The sequence below is a fragment of the Phocoena sinus genome, chromosome 13, assembly GCF_008692025.1.
Source record: "Phocoena sinus isolate mPhoSin1 chromosome 13, mPhoSin1.pri, whole genome shotgun sequence".
Lineage (NCBI taxonomy): Eukaryota > Metazoa > Chordata > Mammalia > Artiodactyla > Phocoenidae > Phocoena > Phocoena sinus.
Genome location: NC_045775.1, coordinates 32,504,265 through 32,530,460, shown reverse-complemented (window position 1 = coordinate 32,530,460; position 26,196 = coordinate 32,504,265). Strand labels below are relative to the sequence as shown.

The window sequence follows — 26,196 nt, the reverse complement described above, 5'->3', positions numbered from 1 at the left end:
TAATCCATTTTGAGTTAATTTTTGTATAAAGTATGAAACTTAGGTTGAGGTTTTATTTTTCCCTATGCCTGTCCACTTGCTCCAGCACCATTTATTGAAAAAGCAATCTCTTCTCCATTGAATTTTTTAACCTTTGTCAAAAATCAATTGGACATACTCATGTGGGTCTAATTCTGGTTTCTCTAACCTGTTCCACTGATCTATATATCTGTCTCTCCATCGATACCACACTGTTTTCATTACTATAGCTATCTAGTAGGTCTTAACACTGGATAAAATGATTCCTCCTATTTTATCCTTCTTTTTCAAAGGTGTTGTAGCTCAGTTAACGTTTTTATTGCCAATGTTTTGAACTCTTTATCTGAAAAATTATTTGTTTTATTATTTTTTTCAGAGGTTTTCTCCTGCTCTTTCAATTTTGAGCAGTTCCTCTGCCTTTTCATTTTGCTTAACTTTCTCTGCCTCTCTGAATTTAGGTGAAACAGTTATTCCGGCCTTGAAGTGGCATTCTTATGTGGGAGTGTCCCTATACAGACTAAATGTGCCCAGTGCCTTTGGTGGGAGGGCTGGATTTGATGTAGATGCTCGTCACGTCTTTCCTCAGGGTGTGTTGGCAGCTATCACCTTGATAGGGGGTAGAGCTGGAGATGGAGGGCTAGAGCTGATGCCAGGTGTGAAGTGGGACTTCCTCTCTGCTTAGTGGCCATCACTGCCTTGTCAGGGTCATGGTCTGATCCCAAGTTGCTGGAGCAGAAACCCTGAGGGCCGGGCTCAAGCTGACTCTGTTCCCTTAAAGAGTCTGTTTTTCCCTCTCCCTGCACCAGGGCCTTTGCCCCCGAGGGGTGTGCTGAAGCATGTGGGGCCTGTATGTAGACAGAGGTTCAGTGCACGGCCTGTATAGGCATCTGGTACTCCACTGAGATGGAGCCTTGGGTGTGAATCCCCTTTGTCTCTCAAAGCCAATCACTGAGCCCTGCCTCCGCCACCCCCTGCCCTATTGTAGAACCACTCTGCAAGTCTGGCAAGGACCTGCATGGACTCTCAGCAGGCACTGGCAGATTAGTCATGGTAGAGGGGCCTCTCTCAGTGATCTGGGTGGCTCCTGGTGTGCTGCCTGGGTAAGCAACAACACTGGCTACCGCTGCCCACCTGGGCTCCTCCCCAGGATGGGTCACCTTTGTGTCCCATGGTCTGGTCTTTCCCTGGTCCTGGCTGCCCCAGATCCAGTACTGCACTGTGGTGTGGAGTAAGCAGGGCCAGAGCATTTGTTCAGGTCAGGCTGGGAAGTGGACCGAGGCAGTCACTGGCAACCTAGCAACCACTAGGGTAGACCTCTCTCTGCCCTGCCTTGGGAGCTGGTCAACACATGCCTGCTCCTCCTGAGCGGTATCCAGGCTTCTCCAGCCTTTCCATCTGACCCAGTGTTCCTCCAGCCAGGCAAGGGGGCCTCTCCTCTGAGTAGGACCCCAGAACTGGGATGCCCGGTCTGTAGCTTGACCTGCTCACTCCACAGGTCCACTCTCGTAATCTCGCTTTTCCTCTGAGTCCCCTTCTAGGGACCCAGGTCCTGAACTAATCACTTTTCTTCCTTCCTACCTAATTATGTGTGTACCTTTCTTACAGCTTTGGTTGTATAGCTTCTACCAGTTTCCAGTTAGTTTTAAGTGAGAATTATTCATGGGGGGATGGGAGTTCCATGTCCTCTTGCTCCATCTTGATTTCCCATCTTTCAGATTTTAAAATCCTGGGATACGTAAATAAATTGCGCAAAAATGTGTATACAAAGACATGTCAAATATTTACCCGCATTTTTTAATGGACTTATACTAGACATAGTTATATAACCTGCTTTTTCTGTTAGCAATGCATCATGAACATTTTTCTTTGCTACTTAGTGTACCATTATGTCATTATTTTAACAATTACACAGTATTATGTTATATGAAGTTGCAATTTATTTTACCAAAATTATGGACGATTCAGTTGTTGCTAATTTTTCTCTGACATAAAAACTGTGCTCTGGCCATCCCCATACATACACTTTCACACTTGTAAAATTACTTCTAAATTCCCAGAGGTAGAATTGCTTGACCGAAGATTTTGTGGGTTTTTAAGACTTTTGATGGACATGTCTTTTTGCACCATATAATTCATAGGAATGAATTAATGGGAGAAATGTTACGCCAAGTCAAGGAAAGGAGGAACCAGAAATGGGAGAATTGTCAGAACTTTCCAGAACCCCCTCAAGTCTCACCTGCTGCCTCCAGTGCTGGGTTGAAGTTGTATGCACTGGCCTTTTGTTTATTGAGTTGCTTCCGTTTGCCTACTTTTAATAATTTGCATGTTCTCCTGAGCTTATAATACACAAAGCAACCTCTTCAAAAAGAGAATTTCTGTGTGGAATAAAAAGCTGCGTAGGCACCCACAGGGTAAAAGCACAGGTTGACTGTCTTCAGTGTATTGTCTAGATCCATAGACTTAGAATCACACCGTATAGCCACCAGACACGGTGTTTCCACTGTGACTCATTAAGGCTACCTGGAGGTGAGAGCAAGGGTTTCTGTTTTCATTTTTCTCCAGATTTTTCTTTCAGATCCTTCTCAGCTGTATTTAGCTCTAGTGAGACTTGGGGGACCTTTCGCTTTACCATGTCTAAAGTAGGACTAGAAAAGAGGAGGGAGAGGATTTGAGAAGATTCAGATGAGAGATGGATGTTCCCCACAATAGAACAAAGCATAGAAGAAAGAACCAGGCTTCAAATGCAAGGAAGGTTAAGAGAGAGAAGGAGGGAGAAGCAAAATGGGGGACAATTTTTTGTGCAGGGCAGCTCTGGACTGTTTTTGAGGCAAGAAGGGAGTTTCAGTTGTGGATGTTCCCAAAAATAGAACAAAGCATAGAAGAAAGAACCAGGCTTCAAATGCAAGGAAGTTTAAGAGAGAGAAGGAGGGAGAAGCGAAATGGGGGACAATTTTTTGTGCAGGGCAGCTCTGGACTGTTTTTGAGGCAAGGAAGGAATTTCAGTTGTATCTTTCTAATAACAAACCAACATGGCTTAGGAAAGTGACAATTAATGCAGCTCTTTGTTTTGGCCCCAATTCTGCCCTTCCTTTTTTTCCTTTTGAAATGTTGCTTGACTACATCTTACTGATTTTTTTACCCTCATGGATTTGGTATTATTAAAGCTTCATTATAAGAGTAAGAGAATTATGGCTAAAAATTCAAAATATCAAAAACTTTATTTTTTTAACGTAGATTCATTCAAACCCATTTTTATGGGTTAAAGACAGGGTAAATGTAATTCTGGGAGGAGCCAGGAACATAAGGAGTCAAAACAATTACTTTATCAGTCATTGATCTCTCAAAAGGATCAGCTGTTTTAACACCATGTACTTACAATCATAGTTCAATGTGATGAAGTTTCTGTACATTTTCTTTGAACCCTTTGTCCATTTTCAAGTTGAAAGTATGTCAGTTATCTAGTCCTTATCCACCCCCCATGGACTTGTGGTTAAGAACGTGCACTCCAGCTAGAGTCACACTCCTTTGGTCTGAATCCTAGCTTCACCTCTTACTGACTGTGTAACTTTGGTCAAATTTCTTATACTCTGGGCTTCAGTTGTCTCATCTGTTAAATAGGGATGATAATAGTAGCCACATTAAAGGGCTGTTTGTGGATTAAATGAGAATCTATGTATGTATAGTGCTTCACATAGGAAGCCAGATAAGTGTTAACTATTGTTGTCCTTATCTCCTCTATCATTTCTGGACATCAAAGACAGAACCACATTTTCCCATAATCCTGCATAAGGCCTATTAGCCCTAAATCACCTGGCTGAAGGAAACCATAATAAAAGATTTTAATATCATCATTTCCTTTGTTATCACCAGAACAAAGATTTCTGAAATATAATAAGAGGTAGCATTTGTTGTGCACCTGCTAATTTCCAGACACCACACTAAGCCTTTTTTGCATCACTTCTTTTAATTATCTTCACAGCCATACAAATGAGGACTTGTATTTCACCTCTTTTACAGATGAGGTTTCAGAGGCTTAGGGAGGTTATACTGGGGTCACACGGCCAGCGCATGGCAAATGTGAGCAGAACCAGGTCCTACTTAAGCTTAGGCTTCTTACTACCATAACAAGATATATTACGCTGGCCAGTTATTAGGACTGGCGTTCTTCAGTAGCAGTAGTCGTTATCCAGAGTAACACAGACTCAGGTGACCAAACTGGCCGCTCACGGTGGCCTCAGCTTACTAAACGTTGGGTTGGCCAAACAGTTCATTCGGTTTTAAGTGAAAATAAAAGACATTTTTCATTTTTCACCAAGAATATTATTGAACAGTGTATTCACTAACGGAATGAACTGTTCGGCCAACCCAATATCTCCACGCTAAGCAGAACCATTACCTCACATGGACCAACTGGGAACTGTAGGACACCATGGTCGTCATCCAGCTGCTGGTTTACCAGAGCAAGGAGACTTCTTTAAAGTCAGTCAGCCCTGTACCCCTTACTTGATCAGGCATACACTGGAATGTCCACCACTGTAGTCTGCATCAACATTTTTATTTGGGGAAGTAAACAAGCAGGACTCCCAGGGTACCACGCATACATAATCTGATCCACTCCAGAACCGTGTTAATCCAGGTCTCAAGAGACAGCAGGTCAGAACACAGCTTGTTTCCTCTACACCCAGCTAGTTGATTTAAGGTTCTTTTCAGAATCAAGAATGAGAGCGGGGAACAGATGACTTAGAAATTGAAGAGCCCCATCTCAGATAAACCATCAGAGTTCTTTGGAAGGCTCAAAGTGTTTTTACTAACATCAAAGAATTAGAATCACGGACTTTAGAAAATTTTAGCAAACGCCATGAAGCTAAGAGCTTGAACAAGGAAGGGGAACCTTGGATCCACTCTTGGACATTCATGAACGTTGTTCTGAAAAACAATCCCATTATGGGACTATATGTTATGGGTATGTTTAAGAGTGGAGTGTTTACTGTTTTTGAGAACATGTATCAAATTAGTTTGGAAGGCAGGTCAAATAGCACTGCTGGTTATCGCTCATTCTCTTCTCTGCCTTGTGTTCCCTGATAAATAAACCCCTATTATTTTTCTATTTTATTTGGAATTAATCTTTCTTTGAACTTGAAATACACCAGGATTTCAGATACATCACAGGAAAATTAAGTCCCAGCGGTAACCCTGCAAAGTGCAAACATTCAAGTTAACATATCAAAATGAAAAATTATTTGATAACAAAATGTTGCTTTTTCTTAACTTTTTATTTTATATTGGAGTGTAGTTGATTAACGATGTTGTGTTAGTTTCAGGTGTACAGCAAAGTGATTCAGTTATACATATACATGTATCTATTCTTTTTCAAATTCTTTTCCCATTTAGGTTATTACACAGTATTGAGCAGAGTTCCCTGTGCTATACAGTAGGTCCTTGTTGGTTATCTGGCAGTGTGTATTTGTCAATCCCATACTTCCAATTTATCCCTCCCCCCCCCCCCACCTTTCCCCTTTGGTAACCATAAGTTGGTTTTCTGTCCATCTGTTTCTGTTTTTCAAATAAGTTCATTTGTATCATTTTTTTTAGATTCTAAATAGAAGCGACATCATATGATATTTGTCTTTCTCCGTCTGACTTACTTCACTTAGTATGATAATCTCTAGGTCCATCCATGTTGCTGCAAATGGCATTATTTCATTATTTTTATGGCTGAGTAATATTCCATTGTATATATGTACCACATCTTCTTTATCCATTCCTCTGTTGATGGACACTTAGTTTGCCTCCATGTCTTGGCTATTGTAAACCATGATGCAATGAACATTGGGATGCATGTATCCTTTCAACCATGTTTTCTCTGGATATATGCCCATGAGTGGGATTGCTGGGCCATATGGTAGTTCTATTTTTAGTTTTTTAAGGAACCTCCCATACTGTTCTCCATAGTAGTTGTACCAATTTACATTCCCACCAACAGTGTAGGAGGGCTCCCTTTTCTCTGCACCCTCTCCAGCATTTATTATTTGTAGACTTTTTGATGATGACCATTCTGACTGGTGTGAGGTGATATCTCATTGTAGTTTTGATTTGCATTTCTCTGATAATTAGTGATGTTGAGCATCTTTACATGTGCCTCTTGGCTCTCTGTATGTCTTCCTTGCAGAAATGTCTATTTAGGTCTTCTGCCCATTTTTTGATTGGGTCGTTTGTTTTTTTAATATTGAGCTGCATGAGCTGTTTATATATTTTGGAGATTAATCCCTTATTAACTAGTCGGTTGCATCATTTGCAAATATTTTCTCCCATTCTGTGGGTTGTCTTTTCATTTTGTTTATGATTTCCATTGCTGTGCAAAAGCTTCTGATATAATTAGGTCCCCTTTGTTTATTTTTATTTTTATTTCTATTACCCTATGAGACAGTCGAAAAAGATATTGCTGTGATTTATGTCAGAGTGTTCTGCCTATGTTTTCCTCTAGGAGTTTTATAGTATCAGGTCTTACATTTAGGTCTTTAATCCATTTTGAGTCTATTTTTGTATATGGTGTTAAAGAATGTTCTAATTTCATTCCGTTACATGTAGCTGTCCAGTTTTCCAAGCACCATTTATTGATGAGACTATCTTTCTCCATTGTATAGTCTTACCTCCTTTGACATAGATAATTGACCATAGGTGTGTGGGTTTCTCTCTGGCTTTCTATCCTGTTCCATTGATCTATATTTCTGTTTTTGTGCTAGTACCGTACTCTTTTGATGACTGTGGATTTGTAATATAGTCTGAAATCAGGGAGCCTGATTCCTCCAGCTTCGTTTTTCTTTCTCAAGATTGCTTTGCTTATTCGGGATTTTTTGTGTCTCAATACAAATTTTAGGATTTTTTGCTCTAGTCCTGTGAAAAATGCCATTGGTAATTTAATAGGGATTGCATTGAATCTGCAGATTGCCTTGGGTAATACAGTCATTTTCACAATATTGATTCCTCCATCCAAGAACACACTAGATCTTTCCATGTGTTTGTGTCCTCTGATTTCTTTCATCAGCATCTTACAGTTTTCAGAGTACTGGTCTTTTGCATCCTTAGGTAGGTTAATTCCTAGGTATTTTATTCTTTTTGATGTGATGGTAAATGGGATTGTTTAACTTCCCCTTCTGATGTTTTGTTGTTAGTGTATAGAATGCAACAGATCCTGTGTATTAATTTTGTATCCGGCAACTTTACCAATTCATTGATGAGCTCTAGTAGTTTTCTGGTGGCATCTTTAAGATTTTCTATGTATAGTATTGTGTCATCTGCCAACAGTGACAGTTTTACTTCTTCTTTTCCGATTTGGATTCATTTTTTCTTCTCTGATTGCCGTGGCTAGGACATCCAAAACTAAGTTGAAAAAAGAGGCAAGAGTGGACATCCTTGTCTTGTTCCTGATCTTCGAGGAAATGCTTTCAGTTTTCACCATTGAGAATGATGTTTGCTGTGGGTTTGTTGTATATGGCCCTTTATTATGTTGAGGTAGGTTCCCTCTGTGCCCAGTTTCTGGAGAGTTTTTATAATAAATCGGTGTTGAATTTTGTCAAAAGCCTTTTCTGCATCTATTGAGATGACCATATGGTTTTTATTCTTGTTCACGTGGTGTATCACACTGATTAATTTGTGGATATTGAAAAATCCTTGCATCCCCAGGATAAAGCCCACATGATCATGGTATATGATCCTTTTAATGTATTTTTGGATTCAGTTTGCTAGTATTTTGTTTAGGATTTTTGCATCTATGTTCCTCAGTGTTATTGATCCTGTAGTTTTCTTTTTGTGTGACATTTTTGTCTGGTTTTGGTATCAGGGTGATGGTGGTATTATAGAATGAGTTTGGGAGTGTTCCTCCCTCTGCTATATTTTGGAAGAGTTTCAGAAGGATATGTGTTAACTCTTCTCTAAATGTTTGATAAAATTTGCCTGTGAAGCCATCTGGTCCTGGACTTTTGTTTGTTGGGAGTTTTTAAATCACAGTTTCAATTTCAGTACATGTGATTGATCTGTTCATATTTTCTGTTTCTTCCGGGTTCAGTCTTGGGAGACTGTACCTTTCTAAGAATTTGTCCATTTCTTCCGGGTTCAGTCTTGGGAGACTGTACCTTTCTAAGAATTTGTCCGTTTCTTCTAGGTTGTCCATTTTATTGGCATATAGTTTGCTTGTAGTAGTGTCTGATGATCCTTTGTATTTCTGTGGCTTCCATTGTAACTTCTTCTTTTTCATATCTAATTTTATTGATTTGAGCCCTCTCCCTCTTTTTTTTTGATGGGTCTGGCTAAAGGTTTATCAGTTTTGTTAATCTCAAAGAACCAGCTTTTAGTTTCATTTATCTTTTCTATTGTTTCCTTCATCTATATTTCGTTTATTTCTGATCTTTATGATTTCTTTCCTTCTACTAACAAACTTTGGGTTTTGTTTGTTCTTCTTTCTCTAATTTCTTTAGGTATAAGGTTGGGTTGTTTGAGGTTTTTCTTGTTTCCTGAGGTAAGATTGTATTGCTATAAACTTCCCTCTTAGAACTGCTTTTGCTGCGTCCCTTAGGCTTGAGATTGTTGTGCTTCCCTTTTCATTTGTCTCTAGGTATTTTTTTATTTCCTCTTTGATTTTTTTTTTTTTTTTAGTGATCCATTGGTTGTTTAGTAGCATATTGTTTAGTCTCCATGTGTTTGTGTTTTTTACAGTTTTTTTTTCTTGTAGTTGATTTCTAACCTCAAAGTGTTGTGGTCAGAAAAGATGCTTGATATCATTTCAATTTTCTTAAATTTACTGAAGCTTGCTTTTTGGCCCAGCATGTGATCAGTCCTGGAGAATGTTCCATGTGCACTTGAGAAGAATGTGTGTTCTGGTGCTTTTGGATAGAATGTTGTATAAATATTAAATTCATCTGGTCTAATGTTTAAGTCCTGTGTTTCCTTATTTATTTTCATTTTGGATGATCTGTCTGTTGGTGAAAGTGGGGTGTTAAAGTCCCCTACTATTATTGTGTTACTGTCGATTTCCCCTTTTATGGCTGTTAGCATTTGCCTTACGTACTGAGGTGCTCCTATATTGGGTGCGTGTATATTTACAATTGTTATATCTTCTTCTCGGATTGATCCCTTGATCATTATGGGGTGTCCTTCCTTGTCTCTTGTAACATTCTTTATTTTAAAGTCTATTTTGTCTGATATGAGTATTGCTACTCCAGCTTTCTTTTGGTTTCCATTTGCATGGGATAGCTTTTTCCATCCCCTTGTTTTCAGTCTGTATGTGTCTCTAGGTCTGAAGTGGGTCTCTTGTAGACAGCCTGTATACAGGTCTTGTTTTTGTATCCATTCGGCCAGTCTGTCTGTGTCTTTGGGTTGGAGCATTTAATCCATTTTAGGTAATTATCAATATGTATGCTCTTATTGCCATTTTCTTAATTGTTTTTGGTTTCGTTTTTTGTAGGCCTTTTTTCTTCCCTCCTCTTTTGTTCTCTTGTGATTTGATTACTTAGTGTTGTGTTTGGATTCCTTTTTCTTTTTTGTGTGTATATCTATTGTAGATTTTTGGTTTGGTTACCATGAGGTTTTGATATAACAATCTGTATATAAACAAGATTGTTTTAATTTCCAGTGCATTTCCAATATCCTGCAGTTTTGCTCTCCTCTTCTCATGATTGCTGGTTTTGATATCATATGTGTATGGGTAATTTCCTACTTTTACTATATGTTTGCCTTTACAGGTGAGCTTTTCCATTCATAATTGTTTCTAGTCGTGACCTTTTCTTTTCCACCTAGAGAAATTCCTTTAGCATTTGTTGTAGAGCTGGTTTGGTGGTGCTGAATTCTCTTAGCTTTTGCTTGTCTGTAAAGCTTTTGATTTCTCCGTTGAATCTGAATGAGAGCGGTGTTGGATAGTCTTCTTGGTTACAGGTTCTTCCCTTTCATCATTTTAAATATATTGTGCCACTCCCTTCTGGCCTACAGAGTTTCTGCTGAGAAATCAGTTGATAACCTTATGGGAGTTCCCTTGTATGTTATTTGTTGCTTTCCCCTTGTGGCCTTTAATATTTTTTCCTTAATTTTTGTCAATTTGAGTACTCTGTGTCTCGGTGTGTTCCTCCTTGGGTTTATCCTGTATGGGACTCTCTCTCTGTGCTTCCTGGACTTGGGTGATTGGTTCCTTTCCCAGGTTAGGGAAGTTTTCAGCTGTTATCTCTTCAAGTATTTTCTCAGGTTGTTTCTCTCTCTCTTCTCCTTCTGGGACCCCTTTAATGTGAATGTTGGTGTGTGCAATGTTGTCCCCTAGACTGTCCTTATTTCTTTTCATTCTTTATTCTGTTCCATGGCAGTGATTTTCACCATTCTGTCTTCCAGGTCACTTATCTGTTGTTCTGCCTCACTTATTCTGCTCTTGATTCCTTCTAGTGTATTTTTCATTTCAGTTATTGTATTGTTCCTCTCTGTTAGTTTTTCTAGGACTTTGTTAAACATTTCTTGTATCTTCTTGCTCCATCCCTCCATTCTTTTTCCAAGATCTTGGATCACTATCATTACTCTAAATTATTATTATTTTTTTCTGTGTGTGTGTGTGGTACGCAGGCCTCTCACTGTTGTGGCCTCTCCCCTTGCGGAGCACAGGCTCCGGATGCATGGGCTTAGTGGCCATGGCTCATGGGCCCAGCCACTCTGCGGCATGTGGGATCTTCCCGGACCGGGGCACAAACCCATGTCCCCTGCATCAGCAGGCGGACTCTCAACTGCTGCGCCACCAGGGAAGCCCTGAATTCTTTTTTGGGGTAGATTACCTATTGCCCCTTCACTTAGTTGTTCTTCTGGGGTTTTATCTTGTTTCTTCATCTGGGACGTTTCCTCTCCTGTCTCATTTTTTCTCACTTTCTGTGATTGCAGTTTCTGTTCCACAGGCTGCAGGATTGTAGTTCTTCTTGTTCCTGCTGTCTGGCCCCTGGTGGATGAGGTTATCTCAGAGGCTTGTGCAAGTTTCCTGGTGGGAGAGACTGGTTCCTGCCCACTGGTGGGTAGAACTGGGTATGTCCCTCTGGTGGCCAGGGCCGTGTCAAGGGGTGAGTTTAGTGGGCAGCTATATGCTCAGGAAGACTTTAAGCGGCCTGCGTGCTGATGGGTGGGGCTGTGTTTCCTGCCCTGTTGGATGTCTGGACTGAGGAGTCCCAACACTGGAGCCTACAGCCTGTTGGGTGGGGCCAGGTCTTGGTGAGAAAATGGTGGCCTCCCCAAGGGCTCACACCAATGAGTACTCCCCGGAACTACCCCTGCCAGTGTCTTTGTCCCTACAGTGAGCCACAGGTACCCCTGCCTCCACAGGAGACCCTCCACCACCAGCAGGTAGGTCTGGCCCAGGCCCTTATGAGGCCACTGCTTTTTTCACTGGGTCCTGGTGTGCAGAAGACCTTGTGTGTGTGTGCCCTCCAAGAGTGGAGTTTCTGTTTCCCCCAGTCCTGTGGAATTCCTGTGATGAAACCCTGCTGGCCTTCAAAGCCAGATTCTCTGGGGGCTCCATCTCCTGTTTCCAGACCCCCAGGCTGGAAGCTGAAGTTCAGGGGGCTCTGAACTTTCACTCTTGTGAGGACTTCTGTGACAATTATTTTCCAGTTTGTGGGTTGCCCACCCAGTGGGTATGGGATTTGATTTTATCACAATTGAGCCGCTCCTACTGGCTCATTGTGGCTTCTCTGGCTTTGGATTTAGAATAACTTTTTTGGTAAGTTCCAGTGTCTTTTTTGTTGATGGTTTTTCAGCAGTTAGTTGTGATTTTGGTGTTTTCATAATTCGAGGTGAGCTCACGTCCTTCTACTCTGCTATCTTGTGTCTCCACCCTGTTGTTCCCAAAATACTGATTTTGTTGACCTTCATGTCAGAGCTATTCCATGCATTATTTCAGCTAATCCAGGGAAGGTGCCATTGTCCTCCCACAGAGGTAAGCAAGGGCTCTGAGTAGTTGGTTAGTGGACCTCAGTCTGCTTGGGGATCTTTAAAAGATGCCAGTGCCCAGACCACATTCCAGACCAAGGAAGCAGAAACTCATAGTGGACCTCACAATTTGGTATTTTTCAAAAGTTACCCTGGTGATAAAAATGAGTAGAAACAGGTGTTCTGACCTGCCAACATGAGTCCTCTTGAGCTTTTCACTTACCTCTTTTCTTCTCTTCTAAAAATAGGTGTCATTGTCTCCATTTCTTTTTCAGGGACAGTTTTTAGGGGCAGAAATTTTAAGTGTTTTTCCCTTTTTCAATTTTTACAACTCCTCTCCTAACTGGTCATTATTCAGTCAAACATCAGTAATTCCCTGATCTCTTAAGCTTCACTTGGATGCCAAACAAGGTTTCTTTTTGTTTGAGCCAGTGAAGTGAGTATGTGTATGTAAGTAAGAAAGTGTGGGTTTCATATTTACTGGGGTAAATAAATATCACAACCAAAAGCAAAAACTTGTTTAAGGTTCTTAGTGACAGAGGAATTAGTACATAAATAAAATTTCCGTTTGAATTCTCAAAGAGGGAAACAAAAAGTGCATAGAAGAGAGGAGAGACTAGAGAGGAATCTATACGTTGTTTAAGCAAAGAGGTCTGCCTTTCACTTTCAGTCACTAGTAAAATTAGGGCCATAAACCAGATCTCTAATGTCTTTTTATGACTTAGGTTATACGGAATTTTCAAAATAAAAATCTCTTTGATTTTAAGAATAATTGTATGTTCTACCACATTTTTATTTTATTTTTTTTGTAGTACGCGGGCCTCTCACTGTTGTGGCCTCTCCCGTTGCAGAGCACAGGCTCCGGACCTGCAGGCTCAGTGGCCATGGCTCGTGGCACCAAGGAAGCCCTGTTCTACCACATTGTTAAATAATATGTCTTTAAAGGGTGTTATAACTCCCCAGAAGTTTAGAATCATTACAGTAACTCACAATTCCAGACCACTTATGGATTCTCTTGGGATCTGGCTCTGTTGTATTATAAAAATAATTACTAGGGCTTCCCTGGTGGCGCAGTGCTTGAGAGTCCGCCTGCCGATGCAGGGGACGTGGGTTCGTGCCCCGGTCCGGGAAGATCCCACATGCTGCTGGGCCCGTGAGCCGTGACTGCTGAGCCTGTGCGTCCAGAGCCTGTGCTCCGCAACGGGAGAGGCCACAATAGTGAGAGGCCCGCGTACCACACACACACACACAAAAATTACTAATATTGAGCACTCATTAATTGCTAGGCCCTATTCTGAGCGCTGTTCATGTTAACTCATTTCCTTCAAAACCATATTAAAGTAGGTAAGCTTCTCACCTGGCAAGTGAAAGAGCCAGAATTCAACTAATTTAAGTAAATTTCACTCTTTCCTTGGCCTTCTATAGTTGCCATGCTGGAATGGGTTTTTTTTTTTTCCAAAAAAAATTACGAGTATAGCACAACTTGAGAGTGGGGGACTTCATGGTCAAGCAGTCCCAGGCCCTCCACCAAGCTGTCCCAGGCCCTCCACCAAGCTGTTTTATGAGCAAATGACTACTCTATCACAGGGCATCACTGTCTCTAAGAGGAATCAGCTGCTCCTTACTTCTCAATTAGCTGCTTCCCTGAAACTCAAACATCTCTTCCTGCCAGCAAGGCCCCCCCAAACTGTGGGCACTGGGAGTAGTAGCTTCCATTTCCATGCCTGAGAGCTGTGGTTCTTGAGCCTTGGTGGAAAAGCTAGGCACCTCAGGCACTTACTAAAATGTGTATTCCTGTATCTTTTCCTCAGAGTCTGATTGATTAAGTGGGTGAAGGGTGGAGCCCCAAATTTTCATTGTTTTTTTAACTAGGCTGTCCCAGTGTTTCCAGTGCCAGTGATAGGCACACTTGATTGACATGATACACAGTATCTGAAAGTCATCACTGCCACCAGTTATTGCATGGCTACACTCATATGAATGGTCATGTGATCTGAAGTAAGTAACCTTGCCAACATTTCTTTCCTGTTTTTAAGAGGTCAAATGACCCTGTGCTGTGTGGTTCAACTCCATAAATATCGCCACAGTTTCATCACTGGCAAGATCTTCAGGTCTAGAGATCACTTTGACTATTTCATCTAGGTCATTTATTCTTTAAAATGAGATATCGTCATCGATTAGTCAATTTGAAGCAAGGTGGGTGGTCATGTACAAATGCCTGCGAAAAAGAAAAAATCCCACCAAAATCATACATATGAATTTAGGAAACCAGAACCCCCCCCCCCCCCCAGAGAGTGAGTGTTTTGCCCAAGAACACACTGACAGAAGAGCCCAGAGGGTCCCCTTGATGAGACTTCTCCCACTAACGCAGCAGGAAGCTCTGAACCACCTGGTCTGTCCCCTGCGTCATCAGTAATTCACAGGTGATGGGAGGCGGCAACCATGCCTCCGTAGCAGGCTGGGCTCCAGTCAAAATCTGCTCCTGAGCGCGAAGCACTTGAGAGTTGCACAGCTGGCCCCCAGCACATGCAGAGTCAAGACGAAGATAAACCACGTGGGGTGGTACTCTAGGTAATATGTAAACCCTTCCTGTGACCTGCAGGGCTGTAAGAACTATCCTTTTTACAGAAGAGATGTTTGAGGCTTAGTTTGTATGTAGCGATAAAGTTTAAGTTCAGTTAAAAAATCATTTCTGGAGGAAAGGGGAGTGTGTTGATATCTAATCAATATTCCTGCATATTGACTAGATGACTTAGCTGCCAAGGTTAGATGCAGAGAACAATTATGTCCTGACTCTGTAACATATCTGCCTCCCAAACAAATCTTCCCTGTTAGTGGGTACCAAGGGGGCAGGACCAAAAGTCTAAAACTCTACGACTAATTTAAAATTTATTAGCATTCAGGGGGCGCAGGTTCGATCCCTGGCCAGGGAACTAAGGTCCTGCATGCCTTACAATGTGGCTAAAAAAAAAAAAAAAAAAAAAGAGTATAATTTTAGCGCTTGCATTTCCGTCAAGAAGTTTACAGGGGCTGAGCAAAGGGCTCAGAATAGTGACTAATCCATGTGTCCACCCCATCGATATTTGCCAAGGTTATTCCTATTGTGAATCTTATTGCATAATAAAAGACATTGCAAACAAATTATAATATGGCTGAGCAATGAATAGAACTGAAGTTTGAGAATAAAGATGTTTGTAAGGAAGGAAAAATATAAAAATAAAATTCATTAGAATTCAAGGTGGGAGTTAGAAGCAAAAATTACTAGTAGAATACTAACCTGAAGTATATATGTAGGTACAGGTATACACACATATGTAAATGATTATCAACATAACTTAGTTTGTACCAATCACAGTGGCAGTCTGATTCATACATGTTTGTATTTAACGGGCCAAGTTCTGAATATGCTCACGCCATGTCAATAGTCCTTGTTTGGACTTCACTCTGGGGAATGGCATTTGAGTGGCTTTTGCCTTGTTCAGCCATAGCAGGTTGCGGGCTTGGCATTCAGGGTCAGGCTTGGCAGGGCCTCGCCTGCAGTCTGTGGTCTGCTGCTCTGTGCGCTAAGCAGTGGTGAGAGAAGGTAGTTTGGGGAGGTTCCATCACACTTCATTTGGAAGTCAGAGCTGTCTCTGTTGCAGTTAAGGCTGCTGGTTTGGATTTACTTGTGTTCCTACAATTTTTTTTACCCAGCTTTTGAATTGAAAAGCAAAGGTCTGATGTGTAACCCAGGTAAAAAAAAAAAAAAAAAAAAAAAAAAAACCTCCCTGATTCAGAGGCCCAAACATGTTTCATTTATGTGAGGAGCTAATCGCTTTGGCAACTAATTTTCAGAGAATCCAAAGAAAGGCGTTTGTAAACAGGAACCTATCATTACAAGAATTCTCATGTGCTATTCACATTAATAGGCTATTGAGAAATGGCTTAAGGGAGAAGAAGTCCCTGCAGACCCAGGAGGGCCCAGTACATCTTTGAATTTGTGCCTCACTCCCTTCTGGGGTGGCAGCAGAGATGCCATCCAGAAAGTCCAGGGTTTCCGAGTGGAGATGGGGCACCCAGGAAGTCTAGTGTGCCCCATACTGCGTGCCGGGGGAGGTATGCATGCGTAAGCTGTGGAACACGCCAGGTCCCCGCCCCTGCAGCATTGGGGGGAAGGCACTAGCCTCCGCCAGCAGCCACGCCAGCGCAGAATAACATCTCAGGTGATCCTCAGCAGCAGCTGAGCTGTAAGTGGCTTTCTCCTGCTTTAGACTCTGTTCCTTTACTTTCCTTGCTGAGCTGCCTGTCTGTCCTCGAAAAGTCAAAGCAAAATGACTTCATTGTTTTTGAGGCTGCGGCTGTGTCAGGTCCTAACAACTCTTAATAATGAACAGCAAGAGACCGTGACGATTCTCTCACTGGGCTTTTACTCACCGGCCTCTGTTGTGATGGTCCTGACAGGGCTGCGGTATGTGATCACGAATGCAAAAAGGCAGCACCCATCCAGCAGGACGGGTTAGCAAGCTGCCTATACCTTCTTCAGTCTTTGCTCTCACTGATACAGGAAGGAGCTGTTTCAAGGTTTCTGAGTGGAAGGAACAGGGCAACCTGAAATGGACAGAGGGAAGGAAACCTTTAGCCTTCCTAGGAGGGGCAGTGAGGTCTAGGGTGAGAATGGGCTCTGAAATCAAACAGATTTGGCCTCAGAATCCTTGCTTTGTTGACGGACACCCTGTCCAAGAGGCATACTGTCACAACGTCGCTGTTTCCCACATTGTAAAAGCGGAAATAGTAACATCTACTCTATAAGGTTGATAAGAGGGTTGAATGAAAATATCCGTGTGACATGTGTAGCACAGAGTAAGCAGTCCGCCTCTTTATAAAACAGTAACTAAAATCTGCTTTCCGTCGCAGACAGGTCAGGATCAGTGAGATGGGCCCTCAAGGTTAACCAGTTCCCTTTCAGAAAGGATGTGACACCACAGATCCAGTAGCTTCTCAGCACCCATGTTAAAAGCATAAGAATCTACAGGCTGATAGAAACGTACGTGCTTTACGTGTCATCCTCATTGGAAGTGGCAACGAGTAGCAACAGAGGGGAGAGAGTAATCCAGATAGCACACAACTACACGCATGCTCAGAGCATAGTGCCTTGTGGTAACGGCATACCTGCCATTGCTGGCTTTGCAGACGTGAGTGCAACTTGACAGTTACGAATATCTACTCTAAACCGACCGTGCAACGTATTTTGCAGAGGTAACTGAAAGGACTTTGACACCAGTAACTAGGTGAGCATAGAGAAAGGAAGTTGAATATCTTACAAGTCCTGTTCACATTCTTAATAAAGGGAGCTATTTCAGATCCAGCGTCAACTTGTAATAGATGGATCTAGGCAGCTCCATTCACATTGTCTTCCCAAAGCACCAGAAGGGGCTACTCTTGCTTTGTACAAAGAAACGTTAGCATTTTACATGTAATAGCTCAACTGAACAAAAGCACTCTGAAGTGGGCATGACTATCCTCATTTCACAGATTAGGAAATTGAGTCTCAGAAAAATTAAGTCATCTGCCTGGGGTCACACATTCAGCTGTGCGGGCAGAATTCCACACCCTCTGACTCGGGTTTGCACTAAGCCCCGGTGCTCTACTCACCAAGTGTAAGTGAATCTTGTCCTACTCCCTGTAGAGAAAGGAAATGTATGATTTTCCCAGCTTCAGGGAAAAGATGCGTACAGGATTACTGGCGAACAAAGAGCTTTGAGGATGGCCATTAACGTGCCAGGCCGGGGAAGGGTGAGGTGGAACGGTGAACAGCATTTGCGTGAAGGCAGGAGGCCTGAGCTCAAGCCTTAACGTGGCTTCTTCCTTTGTGTGATGCTGCACCTCTCAGAGCCCAGTATCCTCACCTCTAAAGTTTCCTCTCCTCATAGAACTGTTGTCACCGTCAACACAAGGACATAGGTGAATCTGCTTTCCTGTTGGTAAGGCTCTAGGCAAATGGCAGTTGTTATCATGGGTCAGTTAGTTTCACTTCCACCACTGACTTGCTCTTGAATCTTTGGAAATATTTCCTGAGCCCTGAACCTTCTCATCTATAAACTAGAGCGGATGATACAGCAGCCTTCAGTAATACCCTTCAGCAGCCATTCTCAAACTTCATTGACCTAGAATCTTTTGGCATGTTGTAAAAACATGTTCCTGAGTCCCGGCACTTATGATCTGGCATGGCTGGACGGAGCCTGGTAATATTCATTCTTAAGAAGGACCCCATCTGATTCTGATGTAGATAGGCCGTGGTAACGCTCTGAAACATGCCTCCCTGCAAACTCAGTGTTACAGAGAACCGTGGTATCTGTGGGTAAAGAACTTGACCAAGGTCACCTATAAGTCAGCAAGTCCTGATACCTGGATCCTGTCGTTCTGACCACACGACTGGGGCTCGAGGGAACATCAAAGCTCTGTCCTGGTCACGGGGTCTCCATCGACGGTTTGATTCCAGTGTACGCAGCTGAAGCTGCCGGCACTCCACAGACCTCTCTAAGTGGCTAAGTGTCATGGCCTTTTTCCTCTTCCTCCACAGACACATTTGCAAGCAAAGTGGCCGCCACCCAGGACCAGTACGCAGATGCATCCATAGGTAACGTCACAGGCAGCAACGCGGTGAATGTCTTCCTGGGAATTGGCGTGGCCTGGTCCATCGCTGCCATCTACCATGCAGCCAACGGGGAACAGTTCAAAGTGTCCCCTGGCACGCTGGCTTTCTCCGTCACTCTCTTCACCATTTTTGCTTTCATCAATGTCGGGGTGCTGCTGTATCGGCGGAGGCCAGAAATCGGAGGTGAGCTGGGTGGGCCCCGGACTGCCAAGCTCCTCACATCCTGCCTCTTTGTGCTCCTGTGGCTCTTGTACATTTTCTTCTCCTCCCTGGAGGCCTACTGCCACATAAAAGGCTTCTAAAGGAACGATCAGATGTAGTAAATTTATATATATATACATATATATACATAAAAAATTATAACGAACAGAAGAATTGTCATTTGTCATGTCCACTTACCTGCTGACGGAATCCAGCTTCACGAGCAGACTCTGTACCAGGGCCGGAGTGAGAAGGCATCACCGCCTGTTCCCAGGGGCGTCGTCACGTGGAACCAGGCGTGGGGGCAGGGCCATCTTTGCAGCTCAGCCTCTGAGGGCTGTGTTCTCCCCGGGTTCATAAACCGTTAAGTCTTTTGATTTGTTTTCTGTTTGTTTTTGCTTGTTTGGGGGGTGGGGTTGGGGAGGTAGTTGATGTTAGGCTTTTGTTTCGGTTTTTGGGGGGAGGATCAGGGTTTTTGCTTCTCTTGTGGGAGGTGATGATGACCAATCTAAATGCAAATGGTTTTCGGGTAAAAATGGAAATCATTAAGATAACTCTCCCTTCCCCCAAACATTTCCAAAATTATCTTGGATGAAGAGAGGAAATGGGCATGGAAAAAGGAAGAAGCATGTCTTCACCATATAAGTAAATTGCATGCTCATCTCTGGGACGGGAGCAGAGGTGAAGCTGCCTCCAAGAAGAGACATGGCAGCTGGAATGGAGCCCAGAAAAGTCACGGTCCTAGATAGCGTCTGATAGTGAAAGATAGGCCTGGCACTCTTGTTCACCAGGTACAGGAACATCGCGCCTAGTTTCCCAGGAACGTGCAAAATCCTTTCTTATCTCTTTAGCACTGGACTGTGATTAGGAAGGCCCTATATATTCTGGTGTTCCAGCCCTGCTAACCCCCCGGGCCCCCCCACCCCCATCCCAACGCTCCTGCTCACCTCCCCTCATACAAACAGGAAGAATAACCCCATTCCAAAAGCACATCATCCTTTTCCACTTGCATCAGTGTGTGTCCCAGTCCCATGTTGCTCCTGCCTGGGATCGTCCGTCAGTTTTGTTTTCAAAAGCATCCATGGCCTGCACGCCCCAGTTCCAGTCGTGACCGAACATCTGCTGCTCCTCCTCCGTGGGCCTGTTTGGGAATGTCGTTGCGATACCTGTTACACGGCGCATGGATGAGAAACAAATACGACAAAGCCAAGCGCATCTGTACATAGTAGAGTATAGCACGTACCGTTCTCCCACTGGGCAACGTTGATTGATTGGTCGTTGAAGACATAAGTGAGTTTTCTTTTCACCTGAGTTGTAACTTTTGCGTTGTTACTGAGTTTGATTAGGGATAAAAGGAGAAAATGGCTTATTCATGGATCTGCATGTTCATTTCTAAGAAGCAATAACTGTTACATGGGAAGTTAAAGCTATTGAGAGGACAGTAGGCAAACTACAAAGTATCTTCATGGAAAATTAGCCACTTGGTACACATCAGAGCCTCAAAAACTCACCTGTTGGTTCAGGAAGGCCAAGGAGAAGGGCGTGTAGAGAAGTGGATGCGTTAGATGTGCCTGAGCTTTGAAAGCCTCCATTCCCACAACACCCCTGCCCCCAAAGTATTTATTTCACATCTGCTCTGTCTGGCACAGATGGTAGATAGTGCTGGTTTGTTCCTTTTATTTTTGTATGTAAAAGGCAATTTGGAGCCCTGTTTCTTTCACCGTCCAGACCCCTCTGATCGTATCTGCAGTTCCTGAGGAGGAAAGAAGCCGTGGTGAGCAACAGGCCTTTAAAAGTGTATCTTCTCTACTTAGGACTAAGGAGGAAGCAATTAAATGGGATGATTAGTGCCTCCCAGGAGCATTGCCCTGGGAGATTTTTAACGCTGGAAAAGGAATGGCTCTTTCTGTTTCACAGTATCAGAGAGGGTGGATAAACCCAACATTCCAAAGCCATGAGTCCACGAATGAGGTATAAATGGATGACTTAGGTCCCCTCTCAGACACTTCTCTATCCATAAAGAATCCCAGGCCGGAGACACCCCTGAGCCCTCTGTGTTGATTCAAAGATCCTTAACTCTCAGCAATTTTAATTTGTATTTTCTTCCACTTAATAATCAGGCTCATTCATCATTTAATAAGCATTGGGTGACCAAATGAATAATTAAATGCTGGTTACCCACGCAATATGCCAGGTACTGTGCTACCTCTTGGGGACTAAACCATGGACAAGACAGCCCAGATCCCTGCCCAGAGGGGGTTAACACAGTCGCATGGAAACGGTCTGATCTTACGAGAAAAACACAATCCTGAAACCCTCTTGTCTAAATATCTAAGATTTTCTTTAACTGAGACAGTATAAGGCATAGGGTACGAAAAGCATTCTACGTAGCCTTAGCCAATCTTGCAGATCTGCACATCTTCCCATTTTAAACCAAGTAAGGCAGTTGTGCTGGTGATCCAGATCACGGAGAAGGCCCAGTTAACCCCAGTTTTTATCTTTCTTGGACAGCAGTACTTTTCTGTGCCCCCCACAGCTCTACAATTTCTCCTATCTCTTGGAGCCTCTCCCCTACCTGTCACGGCCCAACACACTGGTGGCCTAACTCCTTTGAGGGCAAACTCTAACCCTTTTTTTTTTTTTTTTTTTTTTTTGAAGATTTATTAAATAGAAAGCTAGCCTAGGAACACCAAGTAAATCGTCAAGGGATATGAGTTGTTGAAACATTAGAAAGACTTTGCCCTCCTTTCTAGCCGTATTTGGAATGTTAATAATCCCATAGCAAATTTTCACAAAGGACTTTAAGAAATCCTTGCCGTTGGTCAACTTCAAAGCTTTTTGGTTTGTTTGCTTTTTAAATTTTCATGTTTTAGAGAAAATATGATTCTGGTTGTTCAGGGTTGTATTAGGAATTATAGTCGTGTAAAATTATTTTGATTATTTTGTGTGTATTATGCACAGCTTGGGGGGGAAGTGCACTAATTGTGCTGTTCCTTATAAATGGTACACACTATTGACACAGACAAATAAAGTTTCTAATTGTTTCTGATTTAATCACTAGTGATACAGCATATTCTGTATGGAATGTTTTCTCTCTTCTCATTGTCATCTACTTCATCTTTTGCTTTCATGTTTTGAAGAAATAAAGACCAAAAAGGTATTATTTGTGCAATTGGTATCCTCATCCAAAAGAAAGAAAATAGATGCCCAGTATTCGACTTGGCAAATGTCAACCCTTTGGTCATGTACTGTTTCCTTTTAATGTCCCAAAGGAGCACAGGGTCAGAATGTTGAGATAAATGACACTTTATGCATCTCATCGTCTTTAAATTTTTCTTTAGAATTCCTCATATTATTCTTTAGAATTCCCATATTACATCCATATATGGTCATACACAGAACACTTTCCTATAGGAAGGTAATTTTCTTGGATCAACAATTAATGTGTCTCCTGGGACCCAATCTTTGGTTTAACACAGAATGAGCAGCCAACGTCTACTTCTTTAACAGCAAAAGGAAGAATTCAGTGACCAGAGTAGCCTTGCCTGTTGAGCAACTCTTCAGCAAAATGCCGTGGCCCAATGATTCTAACCTCTTATAAGCTAATTTTATTCTTCCAAAGATTCCGATTCAAGCCTTCCACCAGTGAAGGTTTTATGGAGCTCTGCTCTTGTGGTTCAGAGCATAAACACACTAAGTTTTTTCTTCTTATAATTTTTTCTTATAAAGCATGCTGTCTTCAACTCTGCGGCTATTCTGATAGGTGGCTCTCATCCACAGTGAGACTTCCTGATGCAATACCTTCCCCCGCAGTGGTCTCACAATTAATAAAAGATCACTGTATACATGCTCTTGTCCACGAGGGCCTAGATTCATTGCTGATTCCACAGCCCAGGGCCCCTGCTCCTAATCTATCAAAGTGAGACTCACCAGTTTGGCTGCTTCCATCTGAGAACCTTGTGGGAGCAATCAGAAAAATAACGCGTTTCCTCTGGTAGGTGATGAAGCCCTTACATTCTCTAATGGTGACAAAACTTCACTATCTCAAGAATGTAAATCAACTCCTTTAAGACTTCTTTCAGTGTTTCCTGGCTCAAGATGGGTAGTTTCTCTTTGATTATGGTTTTCTGTCTCTGTCTGATTGTGGGCAGTTATATCCAGAGCAAGTCATGAGTATAGTTTCATAACTTCAAGAATATTTGGCCATTTCATGATCAACCATGTACGACACTGGATCTTACAGTGACCTAAAAACGGCACTTGGCTTTTGTTGTAGTAATCGCTGCACTTGGCCAAGACATTCCAGCTGTTGGTAAAATTGAGCATTTCAATTGATAAACAAGCACATGACATAGAGGAGACATACAAAAATCGTATTTCTTTTACAAAGAGAGAAAGGTGCTGTGACGAGTGGCTTCGTGAACGTTCATTCAGATCTACTTACAGATTTTGGTAATGCATTGCATTTCTGCTCTTCTTTCCAACCATTGTGTTCTTATCACCTCTAGCCACATTCGTTGTCTTCCACCCAACATACGTCAAGTGTTGGTCGGTCCTGATGATATTTCACCTGCAAAGATAGCGTAGGAAGGGGTAACAATTGTAAGAGACATTTCATTTTTAGAGCTTAACCCAGCCATGGTTAATCATCTCCCAAAGCAGAGAATGTCTTACCTATAGGAGGAGCAACCACTAAGCGGTGGGACTCCCAAGGGAGAGAGTGCTTCAGCATTCCAGCCAATGAGAAATGGGTGAGTATCTGGCTGTGACTTTTTCCCTGCCAAGATATCCAAACAGATGCATTCAGAGGCTCTCCCAATTTCCATTTTGTCAAAGGTCCTCTCGTTGACTCTCCTGTGGGACTTTTAAATCAGTGGTCATTGTATAAATTATTTTCCTTGATTGATTGATTTGTAGAACAGAACATTATAACTTCAAGAAAGCAATATAACTTTGTAGTTAGAATTATGACCCATGTCTTGACAGGAAGAATTGCTTGCCCAGAATTGCCTGGTAATCAATGCAGTATTTTACAGACGCTTAACCTGCTCACATGCTTTAAAATCGTGCAGTCTAACCTTCTTTCAAAGATCCAGAGAGGTGTCCCCTTGGGCATATGCAATCTTAACCTTTTTTTTCTTTTTCCCCGATTTCCAACCTTTGTAGTTCTTCCGTGGCTATTCCCATCATATTCATTACCCCTAGTAGTGTTCACTATTACCTCTCAACAATGCGGAAAAGGCTCATACTAAAAATACTCTGGTCATGTTTTATTGAAAGTGAACTTGGTGTTGGAAAGTCAAATGACGTTCCACCTGGAAAACAGGCACCAGACAGTGGTATCTCTATAAATGTTTAGGAGAGGATTAGACCCTACAGCTACCCACTGCAGCAGCACTGTTCATTTTGTTCCTGTCTGGATCACATGCTTCGTGTTTTAGTGCCCACCTACCTAGCCTTCTATTCTATAAATGTATGCCGGTATGGGTCGAGGATAGAGACCCCCACGTACATCTCCAAACGTGAAGTGTGTAATGATAGAAACCCATCATATATAGCTTCAATGCCTCCAAGAAATATGAGTGGATCAAATGCGTCTCTGTAGTTATTACATTCATGATATGCAAATGGTAGGGAAATTCACGTTAGTAACCAAAGACGCCAAGAGAGAAATTAGCTAACGTCAATGTTACTGAGTCAATTTTGACAGTTAATGCAGAGCCCAGCCCTCCTAATTTGTTGACTGCAAAGAGATCTACCTACCCAAATCCAGTAGTGTAGAAGGGAATTAATTTACTAGAATGATAATACAGCCCTCTGTACTGGAAACTGTTTATCTGCCTGGAAGGATATGGCCCAGAGATTTTCAAAGACATTTCCCCTACACTCCCAAGTTGAAATAACCCACATTTAATTTACAGCATTTGCTATTAGACTTCTTAAAGCCACATGGTAGGGCAATAGATAAATTCTCCAAGGAGATCTTTCCTAAAAACATTATCCTAGGTTTGCTGTGACCCATCCTCCAGTGTCAAGATTCCATTCTTTCCAAGTGGAAGGAACAGTTTCTCTTAAATGTATACCAAATATATAACCACCTTTCAAACTATGTCACCTAAAAAGACTAAATTATATAAATATTTAAGATAAAGCTGATATGGCCCATGTGTCTAGTTGTGAGAAAAATAATTCTCTACCTTCTTATACTCAACATGAAAATTTGTAATTTCTTCCCAAGGAAGACATCTTAAAAGATTTTCCATTCTCGTGATACTCATATAATCAAAGAACATGGCTAAAATAATGATGTGGGTGAGAATTATCTATGTGCTTGACAAGAACATATTTAAAAATGAGAGAATTAGCCAAAGGAAAATTGTTAAGATCTCATCCCAGGCTACCCTTGTCTAAGATATTTGAAAGCCATTATCCTTACAGAAGATGGATTCCCAGTTTTTAGAAACAACAGTACAATTACCACTCTCGTTCTCAGTTTTTAATATGAAAATCAAAGCTGAGCATGCATAACCTTTGGCTTCGGCAACCAAAAAAAAAAAAAGTGTGCTTTTGGCACACTTTTCTATACTGCTGAGTTACTTTGTGTAATGCACTGGACTTACACAGGTGTCTCATAAAAATGCCTCCAATAATTTCTACCCTCTTTTTTTAAGCCATGAAGTTTCTAAATTTCACAACATAATAACTTGATAATTTCATTTATAAAAGGCTGATTCTATTTTGATGTTATTTACATTTCAGAAATAATTTGAATATTTAAAATAATAACACATCAGATGGGATATTGAGCTTGAATCTAGCCCAAATAAACGATAAAGCTCAGACAGACCTATCAGTAGTTAAAAGGCTTGTGAAACACTGACCTTTTCATGAACAGCAAATAGAAATGCTGTTTTCAACCTTCTTTTTACGGAAAGTTGCCATTTCAACCAGTGTAAAAACAAACAAGCAGAAAGATTTGAAATGCTAATTTGAAATTATTTCTGTGAGTATCAGATACGGTTTCAGAAGTATATCTCCTCTATCCCATCTCTTCCTAGAGCATAGAGATACATAAATACAAAAATAGATGATGTATGTCAAAGAACTCGAATGGCATTTTCAGATGTCTAGGATTGCCCTGAAAGCCCATGTCAGGTTGGTGTTCCTTTTTATCAGATCTCTTTTATAAATGGGAGAAGGGGGGGTGGGGGGGGGGGCGGAGACATGGAAGGAAGCATATTCCTGAATTTTTTTTTTCCTTTTTAGTTAAAGATGTAAATTCCAAGTTGTTCGAAAACTGCTTAGGATACTGTTAATTATATCTATCCTTCTAAAAACATACATAGATTTTTAAAAGAAAGAAATTCATTTTTTCTTTCCTCATTTGGCAAGCATTTCTG

At 41.8% G+C, this 26,196-nt stretch overlaps 1 protein-coding gene across 10 annotated transcripts in view; it reads left to right on the top strand.

The window, feature by feature from the left end:
* SLC8A1 (solute carrier family 8 member A1) overlaps window positions 1-21,850 on the top strand; it is a 344,617-nt gene extending 322,767 nt beyond the window's left edge. For all 10 annotated transcript variants that reach the window (XM_032652088.1, XM_032652087.1, XM_032652082.1 and 7 more), the window contains one exon: window positions 18,521-21,850. In XM_032652088.1, coding sequence (XP_032507979.1) covers window positions 18,521-18,897 — 377 coding nt within the window. In that variant the 3' untranslated portion in view covers window positions 18,898-21,850. The remainder of the gene's footprint in view (window positions 1-18,520) is intronic.
* Window positions 21,851-26,196: the final 4,346 nt, after the last annotated feature.